We start from the raw sequence: 17,127 nt of genomic DNA on the forward strand, positions 1-17,127 counted from the left end.
TGCCAAAACTAAACCAAAACTAAACCAAACAGGCCCATATCAAGCATTGAAATAGAAACAGCAATAAGAGACCTCCCATCTAAGAAAAGTCCAGGATCAGATGGTTTTACAGCGGAATTCTACAAGGCCTTCAAAGCAGAGCTCACACCAATACTCCCCCAACTCTCCAATGAAATTGAAAGAGAAAGTTCACTCCCAAACACTTTCTATGAAGCCATCATAACCCTCATCCCAAAACTAGGCAGGGACTCATCAAAGAAAGAGAACTATATATCCATTTCTTTGATGAACATTGATGCAAAACTTTTCAACAAAATTTTGGCCAATCGACTTCAACAATTCATCCAAAAAATCATACACCATGATCAAACAGGATTCATTTTCAGGGATGCAAAGTTGGTTCAATATACGCAAAACAATTAATATAATTCATCACATCAACAGGAGCTAAGAAATGAACCACAAGGTTATCTGAATAAATGCAGAAAAAGCATTTGATAAGATCCAACACCCCTTTATGATGAAGGTTTTGGAAAAATTAGGAATCCATGGAACATTCCTCAATACAATAAAGGCTGTGTATGACAAACCTACTGCCAGAATTATACTTTATGGTGAAAAACTCATTTCCTCTTAACTCAGGAACTCTTCAATCTAGTATTAGAATGCCTAGCTACAGCAATAAGACAAGATGGAAACATAAAGGGGATCTAAATAGGGAAAGAAGAAGCAAAACTCTCCCTCTTTGCAGATGACATGATCTTGTATTTAAAGAATCCCATAGACTCCACTTCCAAATTACTCAAGCTGATTCAAAACTTTGGCGAAGTAGCAGGGTATAAAATTAACCCTCAAAAATCAATGGCTTTTCTGTATGCCAACAATGAGAAAAGTGTGGCTGAAATTAGGAAAGCAACTCCATTCATAATAGTCCCACAAAAAATAAAATACCTAGGAATTAACTTAACCAAAGAAGTGAAGGACCTCTATGATGAAAACTTTAAAAACTTGAAAAAGGAAATCAAAACAGAACTTAGAAAGTGGCAAAAACTCCCATGCTCCTGGATTGGAAAGATCAACATCGTGAAAATGGCAATACTTCCCAAGGCTATCTACAAATTCATTGCGATACCTATCAAAATTCCAACCTCATTCTTCAAGGAAATAGAAGAGGCAATCCAAAAATTCATATGGAACAATAAAAGACCCCGAATAACAAAAACGAATCTCACCAGAAAGAACACTGCTGGAGGAATATCAATACCAAATTTCAAACTCTACTATAAAGCCATAGTAATCAAAACAGCTTGGTACTGGCACAAGAACAGACCTCGGGACCAATGGAATAGAATTGAAAACCAGAAATGAACCTACAGACCTATAGCCATCTAATATTTGATAAGGGAGCTAAAAAAAAAAAAGAATGGAAGAAAGACAGCCTCTTCAGTAAATGGTGCTGGCAAAATTGGTTAACTACTTGTAGAAAACTAAAACTAGATCCTTATATATCACCCTGCACCAGAATCAACTACAAATGGATCAAAGACCTCGGAGTCAAAGCAGACACTCTGAAAACATTACAGGATGGAATAGGAGAAACCCTAGGTCTCCTTGGCACAGGCCAAAATTTTCTTAATAGAGACCCAGAAACACAACAAATCAAAGAAAGGTTGGACAAATGGGATTGCATGAAATTACAGAGCTTCTGCATGGCAAAGGACATAGCTAGCAAGATCAATAGAAAGCCCAGGGATTGGGAGAAGATCTTCACTAGCCATATAACAGACAAGGGTCTTATATCTAAAATATACTTGGAACTCAAAAATTTAAAAACCCCAACAGCAAATCCTCAAAGAAACAACTGCCCAATAAATAAGTGGGCTAAAGACTTAAAGAGAAACTTCTCTGAAGAGGAAAGAAGGATGGCCAATAGGTCCATGGCCATAAAAAAAATGCAAATCAAAACAATATTGAGATTCCACCTCACCCCAGTTAGAATGGCTAAAATCAAGAACTCTAATAACAACAGATGCTGGAGGGGATGTGGACAGAAGGGAGCCCTACTGCATTGTAGGTGGGAGTGTAAACTTGTTCAACTACTTTGGAAAGTAGTATGGAGGTTCCTCAAAAGACTCCACATAGAGCTCCCCTATGACCCAGCAATCCCACTTTTGGGCATTTACCCAAATGTTTACAAACAAGACCATACTAAAGCTACCAGCACAACTATGTTTATTGCAGCATTATTTACTATAGCTAAGATATAGAACCTCAGTAGATGAATGGGTCAAGAAAATGTGGTATATATACACAATGGAATTCTATGCCTCCATCAGAAAGAATGACATTGACCCATTTGTTAGGAAATGAAAAGGCTTGGAAAAAATTCTATTAAGTGAAGTAAGCCAGGCCCAAAGAAACATAGGTCCCATGGTTTCCCTTATTTGCAATATCTAGTATATGTCTGAGTCAAGCATGAAAGGTCAGATAAGGTGATGTTAGGGAAATGAACCCTAAGATATGTATTCAAATATTTTTTTTTCTTTCATGCGATTGTTTCTAACACATTTATAAGATGATTTCTTTGTTGCTTTGTATGTCCCTCCCCCACGATATAACCCCTGCTTTCACTGTATTTGATGTTGGTGTAATTTGTGGAGGGGAAGGGGAAAAACAAGTCGTTTAAATAGGAATACAGGTGGACCCATTGCAACAATGAGATGTACAATCGTTATGTCGAAAACGAACTTCACAACTTTGTTGCGGGGCGGGGGGGGGGGGGACAGGGAGGATTGGGGGGTAGCGTGGGGTGGGGGGGAGGATGGGAAGGGATGGGAAGGGGAAACAAAGGAGGAGGCTACAATGCTGGATAAGAAATGTACTCATTATCTTGCCCATGTAATTGTTACCCCTCTGTACAGTATTTTCACAATAAAAAAAAGAGAAAAAGAAGAAGAAAAAAGAATTTAGTCTTAAAGACATCACAATTGATTTCATAGCTTCGCTACCATGAACAGTGAAGACATAGATATGTAGCTATTTTGGGAGGGGGGTCCAATAGTGTGGTCTGAACTCTGGGTCTGGGCGCTGTCCCTCAGCTCTTCAGCTCAAGGCTAGCAAGCTACCACTTGAGCCATAGCACCACTTCTAGCTTTTTTTTTTTTTTTTTTTTTTCTGTTTATGTGGTGCTGACGAATTGAACCCAGGGCCTCAGGCATGCAAGGCAAGTGCTCTACCACTGAGCCACCTTCTCAGCCCCTGTAGCTATTTTTTTGAAAAGGAAAACATTTTATTTCCCTAGTTACATGCTCTATTAGTGAAGTAGCAATATCATATGGTTGTTCTATTTTCAATATTTTAAGAGCTCTACATTGAGTTTTCTGGAATAGCTTCTCTAATTTACATTCCCACCAAGAGAATATAAAATCATGCATTCTGTGTATTTTTGACAGGATTTGTAACTTTTTATCTTTGGTAATGAACATTCTGAGTAGAATGAGAGGATATCTCCTTTTGGGTTATTCATTCCTAACCATAAGCAATATTGAACATTTTCATACCTGTTATTTCCTTTGTACCTATATCTTTGTGAAATGTGTATCAGATACTTGGTCATTTTGAAAACTGGATTACTTTATTGGTGTTGACTTCTTATCAAATAAATACTTTTCAAATATTTTCTCCCATCATGTAAAATATCTACTAATTTTGTTATCATTTTCACTATACAAAATCTTATTTTTGACATATTGTCATATTTTTCTCTATTTACTTTTGTCTCCTAATCTTTGGGATCCTTACACAAAAATTGTTGTATACACAAACATATTGAAGTGTTTCCTGTTGATTTCTTTCACAGTTTTATTCTTCTGGGTTCTCATTGAAAGTTCTGGTATATTTTGAGTTGGGTTTTCTAACTGGAGGCAGAGAGGGGTCTAGTTTTATTTTTCTGCGTATGTATATCCAGCTTCTGCTTTATTGAAGAAACAGCTCTTTCTATATCTTCTTCATGTGTTTGTGGGATTCAGCTGACTACATTTTCTATATTAATGCCTGCATTTTCAGTTCTACTCCATTGTCTCCAATCTTAATCTCCATTCCATTAGTGTGGTTTATTATTCTGTTGTAATCTATTCTGCCTTTAGTTCCATAAACATTTGCTTAACTAGATTGTCTATTACTGAGTGTGTGCATGTTTGGTACTGGAATTTTCACTTTGCTTGGCAGGGTTTTCCCCATCACTTTTCATATATATTCCTACTATGTCCTGACCTGATTGGTTTATTTTCATGTCTATTGTGAGACTGACAGGTTCTCTTATGTGCTTCTTGGTGATTTTCCCCTGCTTTTGTGTGTGAGGTTTATTTGTGGAAGGTTGGGGAGGTGGACAGAAGGTGGCAACATTGGAATTTGAACTCAGGGCACTATACTCACCAGGCAAGCTCTCAACCACTAGAACCTAGATCTTTATCTAGAGCTGACCTTAAACAACAAGCCTCTACATATACAAACTGTATAGATGTGACTGCAGGTATGTACCACCATGCCCAGCTTTTATCTGAGATGTGTCTCACCAACTTTGTGTCCAGGCTGACCTCATATTATGGTTCTTCTGATCTCTCATCTGAGGCTGTGTTGACAAGATGTGGTCACTCATTGTTTGTAGATTCCTCTATGTACCCTATACATTTATCATTTCGAGTGTAATGGAAGTTGGAATTGATCTCTTTGGGTCAAATCTGTTTCAGGTCACTTGAGCCTCATAAACAAGGATGTGCATGTTTTTCCTAATTTCAGGCCTTTTTAGCTATTGTTTCATTAAATGAATGTTTTTCATGCTTCCTCCTCTTCATATTCTAGAAAACATGGCCACTTACTATTCTTTTATACAGCTCAAAGTGTTTATTTCATTCTTCCTTTTCTTTCTCCATCCTTCTACATTTCTGTTTCTCATCTGATTGGAATTTGTCACTGGACTTGTGATCAAGGTAAGAAATTCTGCTTGGTTGATCTCTTATTTTGTGTCACCATTGTAGTTTAAGTGACTTCGTGAGTTCTTCATTTCCAAAGATTTCCATTTCATTCTTTCTCACAATCTCTTTGCTGAAGTTCACATTTATTCCATAAATGATTGCCCTAATTTCATTTACCATCTTTTTCTCTATATTCTTTTTTGTCTCACTGTGTTTCTTTGGAAAGTATCTTATGTTCCTTTGCAGAAATAGATATTGTTTTTTTCTACAAAAGTCTGTCAGATTTCTGAACCTTCATGACTGCAAAGGAGCTTTATTAAAAGCAAATCTATTTTTGTTAATTAAATTCCATATAAGTATTTTCATACCTAATGCATCTGGTAAGTGATAATCATTGTCCTTTTCTTCTGTTTATAAAATTAAGATAATTTAAAGAAAATTAAGGTTAGTACTGTTTTGTTTTCTCCCCAATAACACTGAGAATACCAAATAGCAAAGACTATTTCATTTTTCTTTACTCCTTGAAAGATTTGCACAGTCTGACACTTGCTCAATTTATACACAGTATCAGTAGATGTTACCATTCTCTCACTATTTATTTAAAAACGAGCATGCTGCTTTCCTTTCATAATAAGTATGTATAAGTTTAATTTGTGAGAATCCCTGGAGCAGAGCTGTAAGACATGGAAAGGGTTAAGAGATCAGAATGCCATCCCTGACAGTATTCAGAAGGCTGAGAGCTGTGCCCAGAAAAGGCCAAACAGTAGAGGAAGACAGAGGTAGAAATTACTGCCCCAAGTGTGTTTATGCTAGAAGCATTTGGGCACTAAAAGCGTAACACCTTGGAGATAAGATGACTGTGCTAACTATTGGGATGTTTATTGCTTCCCCCTGCTTCCTAAGATAATGAAGTCAATTCTCACTTGTGTGCAAATTACCTCTCATGTTAGTGGTTATAACCCTAGCCTTTGCACATATCTGCAGTCCCCTCCCACTGTACTACACTCGGTAGAAATTTTTATTGGGATCCCAGGATGCAAGAGCAGGAATCACTTCGGGTCCCTTGGCACCCCAAAACCTCATCTCTTTGTCCATGTCTCCCATCATTGTACTGCTACAGTCATGGCAGATAGTGACAATTTTGGTGATAGGAATTAAGTGAATAGAGTAAATGCTTTAATGAACTGAATAAATAGCAAAGATAAACAAGTTATTATATGTCAAATAAATAAGTACAGTGGAAAGAAAAATTAGCATAAATAAATAAATGAACAAATAATAGCAGGACAATTATCTCTGAGGAATGATGCTTCAAGGATGAATTCTTTTTAGAGATGAGTAATTCTAAAATAAATGTACTTTATATTGTTGAAGTATTGCTGAATATCATTCAATAATGTAGTCCTCATGCCAAAGGAAAAGCCTTTTGAAATAACCAATGATATATATTATGGCAGAACAGTCCAGAAGAATCACATCAAGATGAAACCCATTTTTGTTCATCTTGCTTGAGAGTTTCTTCATCAAGAGTAGGCTCTTGTGATCTCTTGTCTGACAATTTCCCAGCCACAGTCACTGTACTGTTTCTCTTCCAGGTAGAGAAAGATTCTTTTGAAATACCTCCTCAAGGCCAGTGCTGGACCTTCAGTTTTCAGCACCGACTTTTCCTCTCTGGTCACCTGGACTAAACAGGTGCTCAGGTTCTGCAGTTGCTGAAGGAGTTCAGTGCGGAGTTCACGAAGGAGGGCAGGGTTCCAGGCAGCTGTGGCTTGTTCTGTGTTGAAGAGACTGAAGATGGGCTGCAGCAGCATCTGGAGGACAGACGCAGCCTGGGCCTTCTGCATCTGGCTGAGCTTCACCATCTCCCTGGGGAACTGGAAGTCCCTTCTGTCCTTCAGACACAAGACAGGGGAGATTCTCTTCATTTGCTCCAGGACTTCAAAGGTCTTTCTGCTAAGCAGGAGAGAGTTCTGAGGCAGGTGACAGCCCAGAGGTGCAACAGGTCCAAAGCTGCACAGCACCATAGCAGTCAGTAGAGGGCGCAGGAGGGCCATGGGGACGTGAGGAGGCTTCTGGCCTGGCTGAGCTGGGGTCTCAATCAACCTTGGACCCTGGGATTTGTGAAGATTTTCTGGCTCTGCTCAATTTTTATAGAGAAAACCCAATTTTCATTTTCCCTACATTTCATTTTCTCTGCATTTTCACTTCCTTTTTTTGTTTCTATTGACATGTTTGCCATGTGGCCTAAAATTTAAAACACTAAGACATGGATTTTCCAAGTGAACTGTTACTGTGCAACCCAAATGCTACCCCTAATCCATTGAGAAGCATCTGGGAGCCTGAAGTCGGGAATGTGCACATGGATGTATGTAAAGACTCACTCACCCTCCGGTGCATGCATATACTTTTCTCAATAAGTCAACAATATTCTTGGTTTCACAACAAATCTTCATCTTTGACCCTGACATCAATCCTTCCTTTGTTTAACATGAGAACCATTGATACTAAGGGTTGAATCATTGTTTCAGGATTCACTGCATCATTCAAGTAAAGAAACTCTTTAGAATTAAGAACAGACTATGCTTTTTTCTTCCCCAAGGAGGTTGCTGACTACTGGCTTCAGAACATTTCTCCTTCTAGAACACATTTATTCAAGTCCCTGTGACTGTGAGTTAATGGGTTCCCATGGTCAGGCTTAGGTGTATATTCCTCTGGCTGAGTACCATTTTCTGAGTTCTGCAAGTGCTCCTCTAGCTGCAACATTTCCCCTAACCCAGATGTTGGTTCTTTCCAGATATGTCTAGGTTTGGAAATTCTAACTCCAAGATAATGTCATTCACTAGGTAGTTGTTACATGTTGAAGGCCTCTCTGTTCTGGAGTCTCTAAAGTCTACTGGCCATGGTCTACTGGCCTCACTCCCTGCCATGTCTTTTGGACTTGTTTTGCTAGGGGTAATATTTTCTTGCTAGTCCAAATAACAGATCCTAGATCATCATCTCTCTTGCCCCATAAGAGCATGTGAAGGGCCTTTGTTTTCAATAGTTTCCCACATTCCCATGTATCGAAGTGTTGAGTCCTCATTGCAAATAGCATACATTTGTTTTGTCTGTGTGGTTGTGGCTTTTCTCAAAAATGACCTTATTTGGGCTGAAAAGGTGGCTCAGTGGTAGAGTGCTTGCTTTGCATGCATGAGGTACTGGGTTTGATTCCTCAGAACCACATAAGTAGAAAAAGCCAGAAGGGGCGCTGTGGCTTAAGTGGTAGAGCACTAGCCTTGAGCTGAAAGCTGTGGGACAGCACATAGGCCCAGAGTTCAGGCCCCACGACCCACAAAAGAAGTCCTTATCTTTTATTTGTATTGATAAATTACTTTTGTTTCTTTTTCATCTGTGTCTAGTTCTTATCAATACAGTGACAAAGAAATGTATGTCTCCCCTTCCCCCCGGTCAGGGAGAAATAGCATTCTAAAATTTTTAGTTTATTTTTTGCACCTTTTTTTTTTAATGTGCTGAAAGTTTAATGGTAGAGTTCAGCTACTTATATTGTAACTTGTAATAAACTACCATAAGTAGATAGGAGTATAAGAAAGGCAAAAGTAGCATCATTTTTTTCTACAATTTTCACTAATTTTTCTCTCTATTTCTATTTTCTACCTTCATAGGGAAAATAGAAAGCAAGCCTTCATTGTGGTTTGTGGTTTATAAGTAAGACTTGCCATGTCAATTGTCATGAAAGTGAAGAAAGGAAGTGAGGTTGGTTGTCACAGTGGCAATGTATATGCTAACTAAGTTCAATGCAGCAAAGTTAGGGACAGTGAGCTACAGCAGAGGCAAGACGGCAAGACAACGCAGAACTGCACAAAGCTGGGAAAATGGCTGAAGTTACCAGAACGGGCTCTCTTCAGTAGATCGCCTCAGCTTTGCAAGAATACCTAACTGAGCTTTCCCTTATTTTTTGGAGATCAGAGCAACTGAGTGGAAAAGGGGGTTGTGTAACTAACGAGTTCAGTGGAGACTGGCAAACAGATCCCAGTCACTGCAAAATTAGTCCTCTCTAAAGGATACTAGATATTAGCTGTGTCAGAGCCAGGCTAATGTACTCACTACTCATCTACTCAGGCATTGGAGACTGCCCTTACAAACGAAGAAGTGCACATAAAGGCATTAGATCATCTGCGAAGAACCCACTCTTAATATAGAGTATATAAATCAAGAGACAATAACAATATGATTTATTTGATGCTAATTGTGGACTAGTCACTGTTGTAGGATCTTTGATTATGTTGACTCATTTAACCCTCCATTTGGATGATACTCACATTTGTAATTGATTAGAAAGAACACATTAGGGAAAGGTGAATTTATAGTTTTTCTAAAAGACTCAACATCAGAAATGGACAGAAGTGCAATGGATTCCTAAGCCAAGTAGAGGTCTCCTGATCCCCAGAGCAGTAGAGCAGTATGGTCAGATGACAAAAGACCTGCATTCTACTTCAAATGTTTTAGGATGGCTGTGGATTGCTTTGTAGAGCAACAGTGGGTGTGGTCAAAGGAGGTAGACAGACTGGTTTTATGTTAAAGGAGTGTAAGTAAAAGCTGATGTTTTACTTCCTTTGAAAATAAGTGTATGGGGGTATAGTACACTACTTTCCTAGCAAGCACAGACCCCGAGTTCAAATTCTCACTACTGCTCCCCTTAAAAAGAAATGGAAAGACTTGGAAAAAATTATATTAAGTGAAGTAAGCCAGGCCCAAAGAAACATAGGTCCCATGGTTTCCCTTATTTGCAATAACTAGTATATGTCTGAGTCAAGCAGAAAAGGTCAGATAAGTTGATGTTAGGGAAATGAACCCTAAGATATGTATTCAAATGTTTTTTTTCTTTCATGTGATTGTTTCTAATACATTTATAAGATTATTTCTTTGTTGCTTTTTATGTTCCTCCCTCACGGTATAACCCCTGCTTTCACTGTATTTGATGTTGGTATAATTTGTGGAGAGGAAGGGAAAAAACAAATCATTTAACTAGAGATACAGGTGGACCCATTACAACAATGAAAAATACAAGTCCTTATGTCGAAAATGAACTTTACAACTTTGGTGGGCGGGGAGGAGGATTGGGTGTGAGGGTTGGGAGAGGATGGGAAGGGATGGGAAGGGGAAACAAAGGAGGAGGCAACAATGCTTGATAAGAAATGTACTCATTATCTTGCTCATGTAATTGTAACCCCTCTGTACAGTATTTTCACAATAAAAAAAAAGAAAAAAAAGAAAATGAAACAAAATGAATGTAAAATTTGAGTGATATCTTCAATGAAATATGTTCAAACAACTTCAATAACGTGTGGACTGCCTAATTCTAAAAGTCTGCTTATTCTAGTGTTGTTTTCCTGTAAGCTTTGAACAAATAGTCCTGGACAATTTCCATTCTGAGCCTGCTCTAGCCACATGGATGCTAACTTTTCTCCTTTAGGTCCCTCCCGGTTCCCTGGAAGTTCCTCTTTCTCCCACTGGCTGATCTCATTCTCAAAATGCAATTCCATTTCTGAATTCCAGCCCAGCTTTACTGTTGCTGTGTGTGTGCTGACAGAAGCAAATGAAAAATATTTGCTTAATTTTCTCTTTCCATATAATAGTAGAGTTGTTTATGGCATGAAGAATTGGATGACCAAGATATACAACACTATCTATGTTTATTCAGGAAGTAAAGTGTTTGCCAAGTCGGGTCTGGCTTCGATTCAAATCTCAACCCAATTGCTAAGGGTGATTGTTTTGGTATCATTTTTTTTTCTGTTCGATGGGAATAACAAAGTTGATAGTTTTGCTCAGATTTATATTTGTATTATCTATTTATTAAGCTTCTAGAAATATGGTTTTGGTTTTGCAAATGTGTTAGGATCTGAAATGGAACTCAGCGATTGCTGGCATGTTGACCTGCTGGCCTCTGTGCACAAATACAAAGGAGGCACATGCACAGGGCCATGTGGAGCTTCTCTCCTGGCCACACAGCACACAGTCATGACTGTCACATGGTAGAATTGCCATGGGCAACATTGAGCGTCTTGGGGCTTTGATGGCTGCCAGTGTTGGGATGGTGTTCTACTGCACGCAATGCCAGGCTTCTTTTTCCTTTGCTTCACACAGAATCAGATCAAGTGGGGTTTATGATGACCCTCTACAGGCCTTTATTTAAGTTAGATAAATGAATTTTTACAACATCTTAGCTACCATCTGAAGGGAAGATCTTCTAATACCCACATGTCTGCCTGTTCTGCTGGGAAGGCCTTGGTCCATTTCTTGCTAATGACTTTAATTCTTTCCCTGTAAACTTTTGTGCAAGAATTGCTGTCAGTGTTCACCTGGGTTCTTGTTTGGATTTTGCTGTTGCTGCTGTGGTTGTCTTGTTTCCTCCTGCTGGAGAGCCTAACACTTGCTTGGTTTTCTTGCTCTGATGGTGCTCTCCCACTTGAGTCATGCCTCCAACCATGCTTCTTGCCAGTTATTTTTGATGATGGAGTATCACAGACTTTTCTTCCTGGGCTGGCTTCAAACTGTGATCCCCCAGACCATAGGCTTCCACATAAGTAGGACTACAGGTGTGAGCCCCAAGTGCCTTTCTAGTGTTTGTCTTTTAAAGAAGCTGAATAGAATTATGAACAGAATTTTAGAGATTCCCTGGACTATATTGGCATCATCAATATTATTTTTCAACACTGTGAGGAACTGAATGACCTTAGGGTAAAATGTAAATTTACGACAGATACTAGAATAACCCTAACCTTTCCAAGAACTCTGTGAGCTTGAAGGCTGCTGTCTGGTATGATTACCACCTGTGCTGGGCATTGTGTTTGGGGGCTTTGTCAGTGTAATGACTCTAGGACTTCAGAATCTTCCTCCATCTCCTTTCCTTCTGATTTGAAATAGCTCTTATGCTACTTGACAGTTGATACAGTGTTCCATTCCTTAGAAAAACCCAAGTTCCAGAAGTTGCCCTAGGCAGGTCTAGTCTCTTTGCGTGTTTTTCAGCTGCTCTTGGATTTTCTACCCTCTTCTGGTTTCTAGATTTGCACTTTAAAATTTCTGAGTCTCCTGATGTCATCTCTACCTAGTGGAATCAGGATGTGGAATCATTGGATGTTGACCTTGTGTGTGTGGCTTTCTATTTATGTTGTCTTGGTCTATGTTGGCCAACAGGTGGTGATCTTTCTCTGTAAAACTTTCACATTCAGAGTCAAATGGTGTGGGAATCCTAGAGCTCTGTGGGAGGTGCCTGGGTGCAGGAAGTATGAGTGCATGGAAAAGGGCTGAGGCCAGGTAAAAACGGTTATTCGTTGAATGCTTATGTCTGAAGAATGACACAGAGTTGTGAGCATGTCTGGCCTTCTGCAGTAGTCTTGTCAAAAGGCAGGAGTGCTTTGTGATACTATTCAATGCTTCCTGATGTGCTATTGATCTGATCCCAAAATTCCCTCAAGCTAGCTTCTGGACAGTCTGCTCCTATGGAGGGGGAGGATAGGAAAGACATCTCAGCTTTATTGGTTAGACTCATTCCCCATCCCATGGCAAAATTATCAAATACTCTCAAGTATCACTGTATGGGCATTTCTTCCTCCATTGCCAAGTTATCTGCTGGATGGAGCTGGAAATAAATTCTGCTTTCTGTCTCCTTTCAGTTACAGCTTACTCTTGCATCATCATAACAGAAATATTAACTCACTTCCAAAAATAGTCATCAGAAGAAAAGGAAACCGAGCTCCTTACCTATGAGTTTATGATGAAATAGGAACTTTCATTAGAGTTTTGCTTTTTTGGTTTGTGGCCTTAGACACTTAAAGAGAAACCACTGACCAGAGAAAAGAGAAATCAGCTGTATTGTTTTGTGGGGAAGGTTAATAAGGAATGAATGGAAAGATCTCTCTAGATATTTCATAGGAAAGAGAAGATGGTTATTGTGGTATAAAAAGAAAAAGAAAAAAATAATATTATCTAGAAAAATAGAGACATAGTAATGCTCCAAACAGCACAATCAGCAGGAAATTCTACAGCCCATTTCATTTCCATATGACCCTCTTTAATTCTAGATTTTTCCTATAAGATGCCGTTTCTGAACTGAATATCATCAGACTTCCCTTTCATGGGACATGTGCTTGTTCTTCACTCTTCTACAGATCTCCGTTCAGACTTGGTTTCTTACTTAAGTGGTTCTGTTGAGTTGGCTGGTATTCCACATTTGAACCATAACTTCCAGCTTTCTTTTTTAAACTTAAAAGAATGTGAGGTTTCAGGTGACTAATGGGACAAGTATGGGAAAACACTATTATAATATGTATCTTCACCAAAAAAGTAAAAAAAAAAAAAAAAAGGTATATTTTCGGGAATCATTATGATCACCAAGAAGTATGCTCTTCAGTCTGAGAAGTATCTCTGTGCCTTGTTGGGAGTTTTGACTATCTTAAAAACACACCTCCAAGGTTGTTGGCTGCCCTGGTCACACTTAACCCCCAATGCCAGGGCTTCTATACTTTTATCTCAGCCTTCCAACACTGAACAATTGCCTTTTGTTTCTTTTAGGAAACATTCGTGCTGGAAACATGGGGAGCACTTATAAAAGATGCTCTGCAAAGCATAGATGTTAATGGTCTTTGCTTTGTACCTGTGCTGCTCTGCTCTGATGGACAAGCACCGAGGTGAATCTACCACAGGACAGAATTGTCAGCAAGGAGAAAGGAGAGAATGACAGGACTCCCATGGGACTTCTACCTAACACAGGAAGGAAGTTGTGATTCTGTGAGGATGGATGGGGCCAGGGGAAAGGGCCAGAGACAGTGACTAAACTATGCATTTTCTGCATGTCCTGTCCATCCATCTGTATATTCCCATTTGAAGATTCCCATTTATTCAGCAAATATAAATTGAGCACTTCTTTAAAATCTAGGATATTTTTTGTGTATGTGTGTACCTGCATGTGTGTGTGTGTGTGTGTGTGTGTGTGTGTGTGTGTGTGGTTGTGTGGTCTGTGTGTCAGTCCTGAGGCTTGAATTCAGAGCCTTTGCACTGTCCCTGAACTTTTGTTGCTCAAGGCTAGTGATCTACCACTTAAGGCACAGGCCTACTTCCAGCTTCCTGATGGCTCGTTGGACATAAGAGTCTCACAGACTTTTCTGCTACCCTATCATCCCTGCCTGGGTAGCTAGGATTACAAGCATGAGCCACTAGCACCCTGGAAGTCTCTGGAATTAAAGAGTCTAATTATACTCATTTATTTAGAAAAGCAAGGTCCAAACAATGCCCCAAATCGTGATGTAACTAAAGATGGTAGAGGAAGAATATATTTTCAGGAGTGGAAAATTCTTTGTTAAAAACATGTCTAAAATACATCTTTTCCACTGATGTATCTGATAAGGTAGGGCATTGTATCCAGAATGCACAGGGTGCTCAAGAAACTAACCCCTCAAAGAATCAATAACAGAATTAACAAATGGACAAAGAGCTAAATAGAGAGTTATCAGAAGAAGTAGTAAAAAAAATGCACAAAAAACACGGGAAGAAATGCTCAACATGTCTGGCCTTACAAGAAATGTGTATCAAGACAATGAGGTATCATCTCACATCACGTTAGGGCAAGGTAGGAAAATAATGTGATCTCAAGTCTCAGAGGTAAAGATCTGGAAGATTAGAGATCATGGGTATTTCAGGCAAAAGTATGAAATACTTCCCTCAACATAAGAAATGGAATGGAACCAGGGGAACAGGGCTCCAGTGGGAGAGGGCATACCAACAAGTGCAAGGTCTTGACAACAAAACCCAATATTCAAAACATCTTTTTTATTTTGGTTGGTCATGAGGCCTGAAGTCCGTGCCTGGGCGCTGTCCCTCAGCTCTTCAGCTCCAGGCTAGGGCTCGACCACTTGAGCCACAGTGTCACTTCTGGCTTTTTCTGCTGAGATGACAAAAGATATTGATCCCACTTCCAATACCAGAGTGCTGTTGTTCATCCTTTTGCAGAATGACAGACTAAAACATAACTGTTTCCAAATGTGATGCTCTCCCATCTCTGTTTCTCTTGGTCTCTAGTTCCTTTTAGTATTTGAAGATTGGTAAATTGAAGTTTCCTTTGCTCTCGCCAGACTGTTTCCATATCCCATCATAAGATCTAAGTTTCCCCTTGTTAACTTTGACAAACGGTGATTCTTGTGCATTGCAAACTCATGTACGAAACTAGTAGTGGCCACGTGGGCTTAGGTATCAACAGTCAATTTATACATTTCTGTCTTTCCGAAAGTCCTTCATGAAACAATCTGTGACCATTTTGTATGACCATGTCATCAGATTTCCCTTCATATTGTATTGGCAAAACAAGGTTCTAGTTTTTAGATTTCCTTCACTGAGAAAAAGCAAAGATACAAAAGGATGGAAATTGTGTTTGTTAGGTTCATAACTGTCGTCTGAAGACAGCATGCAATCCAGTTTAGAGAACATTAGTTTTTAATTTTTCTTTCACATTTTTTCTTACACATGCGTTGTAAATTTTTCTTCCACATCCTTTGTAAACACTGTTCCCCATCAGGAAGAAGCCAGCTGACACTGATAAAAGGAGAAAAACGATGATGGGTGAATGACTTCCACCTGCCTTCATTTTATAAGCTTCACATGGGCTGAAAGTTTCCAATAAAGAATTAAACACAAACCATAAACTTCTTTATCAAAACTTTAATGTAAAAAGTAAGGCATAAATTACCTCATAAAACCACAATGTAAAGGTATACAAAATAATATGTATATATAAATATAAAATTGTTTAAATCTGGTACATAGTTAAATAAATAATATTTAAATAGATGGATAGATATACCTCTATGGATGAAAGGGAAGAGAGTTTAGAGAGTTGAATACAAATGAACCAACACTTCTGAAAGCATGTAACACATTCACTGAAGTCATGTCAAATGATAGCAGAAATGACAGCTTCAGAGAATGGCAGAGTCCGCCGAAGGGAGCTACTGTGTTCCATCAGTGAGGGCCATTTCCATGACAAGTAGAGCTCATGCCTCACTCTTTATCCTTTCTAGCAGGTTTGCAGATGAGGAAAAGTATCTCATGATTTCTGCCCTGACAACCTCCCAGGCACAAGGGCTGAACTTCTTCTCTTGCAGGTAGAGAGAGATCCTGCGGAAGTGTTTGCTCACAGCCAGTGTGGAGTCCTCAAGCACCATGGCAGGCTCTTGCTCTCCCACCTCCCGGCTCAGACAGGCTCTCAGCTCCTGCAGCTGCTCATGGAGGCCAGCGCACAGTTTGTCCACAAGGCTCTTCTCCCAAGGGGCAGGCCAGGTCTTTGTGCTGAAGAGGCTGTAGATCTGCCTGGTCATCTCATGGAGGACAGCGATGGCTTGAGCCTTCTGGACCTGCTCTGCATCCAATGCCTCCTGGGGGAATCCAAAGTCCTTTCTGTCCTTCAGGCAGGAGAAAAGGGAGACTCTCCTCATCTGTCCCAGGAGGAGCAAGGCTCTTCTGTTGCCCAGGCTGTGGGTGGGAGGCAGCTCACAGCCCAGAGAGCAGGTTGCCCTGCAGCTGAGCACCACCAGGGTCACCAGGAAGGCCAAGGGCAAGGGCATTGTGGATGGGCGGATGCTGCTGGACTGGCTGAGGTGCTGATGGGGGAGCCTCTGTCTCTGGGGAGTGTGAAGACCTTGCTGTGCTCCCTTGGCTTAAGTAGGGATGCTCGAGCTTCCATTTTCTGAATGTCTTCCTCTTTTCTACTTTTCTTTTTGTTTTCATTTATGCTTACATACTTCAGTCTAGAGCGGCATTTCCCAAGCACTTGTTTTCAACCCTGCCTTCCTACACCATACTCCAGATTAGCTTGCATTCTTTTTAATTAATTGAACTGTTTAGTTAAAAATGCTCATTTAGGGCTGGGAAGTTGGCTCAGTGGTAGAGCGCTTGCCTTGCATGCCTGAGGCCCTTGGTTCGATTCCTCAGCACCACATAAGCAAAAAGACAAAAGTTGGCAGTAGCGCTGTGGCTCAAGTGGTAGAGCACTAGCCTTTAGCTGAAGAGCTGAGGGACAGCGCCCAGGCCCAGAGTTCAGGCCCCACAACTGGACCCCCCCTCCAAAAAAAATGCTCATTTATAGAACTTTATTTGTATCCACTAA

The 17,127-nt window shown here is 39.8% G+C and overlaps 2 protein-coding genes across 2 annotated transcripts; both read right to left on the minus strand.

Annotated features, from left to right (window-relative positions):
• Positions 1 to 6,496: 6,496 nt before the first annotated feature.
• On the minus strand, positions 6,497 to 7,027 carry LOC138815960 (interferon omega-1-like). The gene has a single exon (XM_070005378.1). It carries the CDS (start codon positions 7,025 to 7,027, stop codon positions 6,497 to 6,499), a length of 531 nt encoding a protein of 176 aa, XP_069861479.1.
• Positions 7,028 to 16,015: 8,988 nt separating this feature from the next.
• Positions 16,016 to 16,627, minus strand: LOC138816983 (interferon alpha-3-like). The gene has a single exon (XM_070007301.1). The coding sequence runs from the start codon at positions 16,583 to 16,585 to the stop codon at positions 16,016 to 16,018; it is 570 nt and encodes a 189-aa protein (XP_069863402.1). The 5' UTR covers positions 16,586 to 16,627.
• Between the last annotated feature and the right edge of the window lie 500 nt (positions 16,628 to 17,127).

This window comes from Dipodomys merriami, unplaced genomic scaffold (assembly GCF_024711535.1).
Source record: "Dipodomys merriami isolate MVZ:Mamm:240054 unplaced genomic scaffold, mDipMer1.0.p SCAF_11, whole genome shotgun sequence".
Classification (NCBI taxonomy): domain Eukaryota; kingdom Metazoa; phylum Chordata; class Mammalia; order Rodentia; family Heteromyidae; genus Dipodomys; species Dipodomys merriami.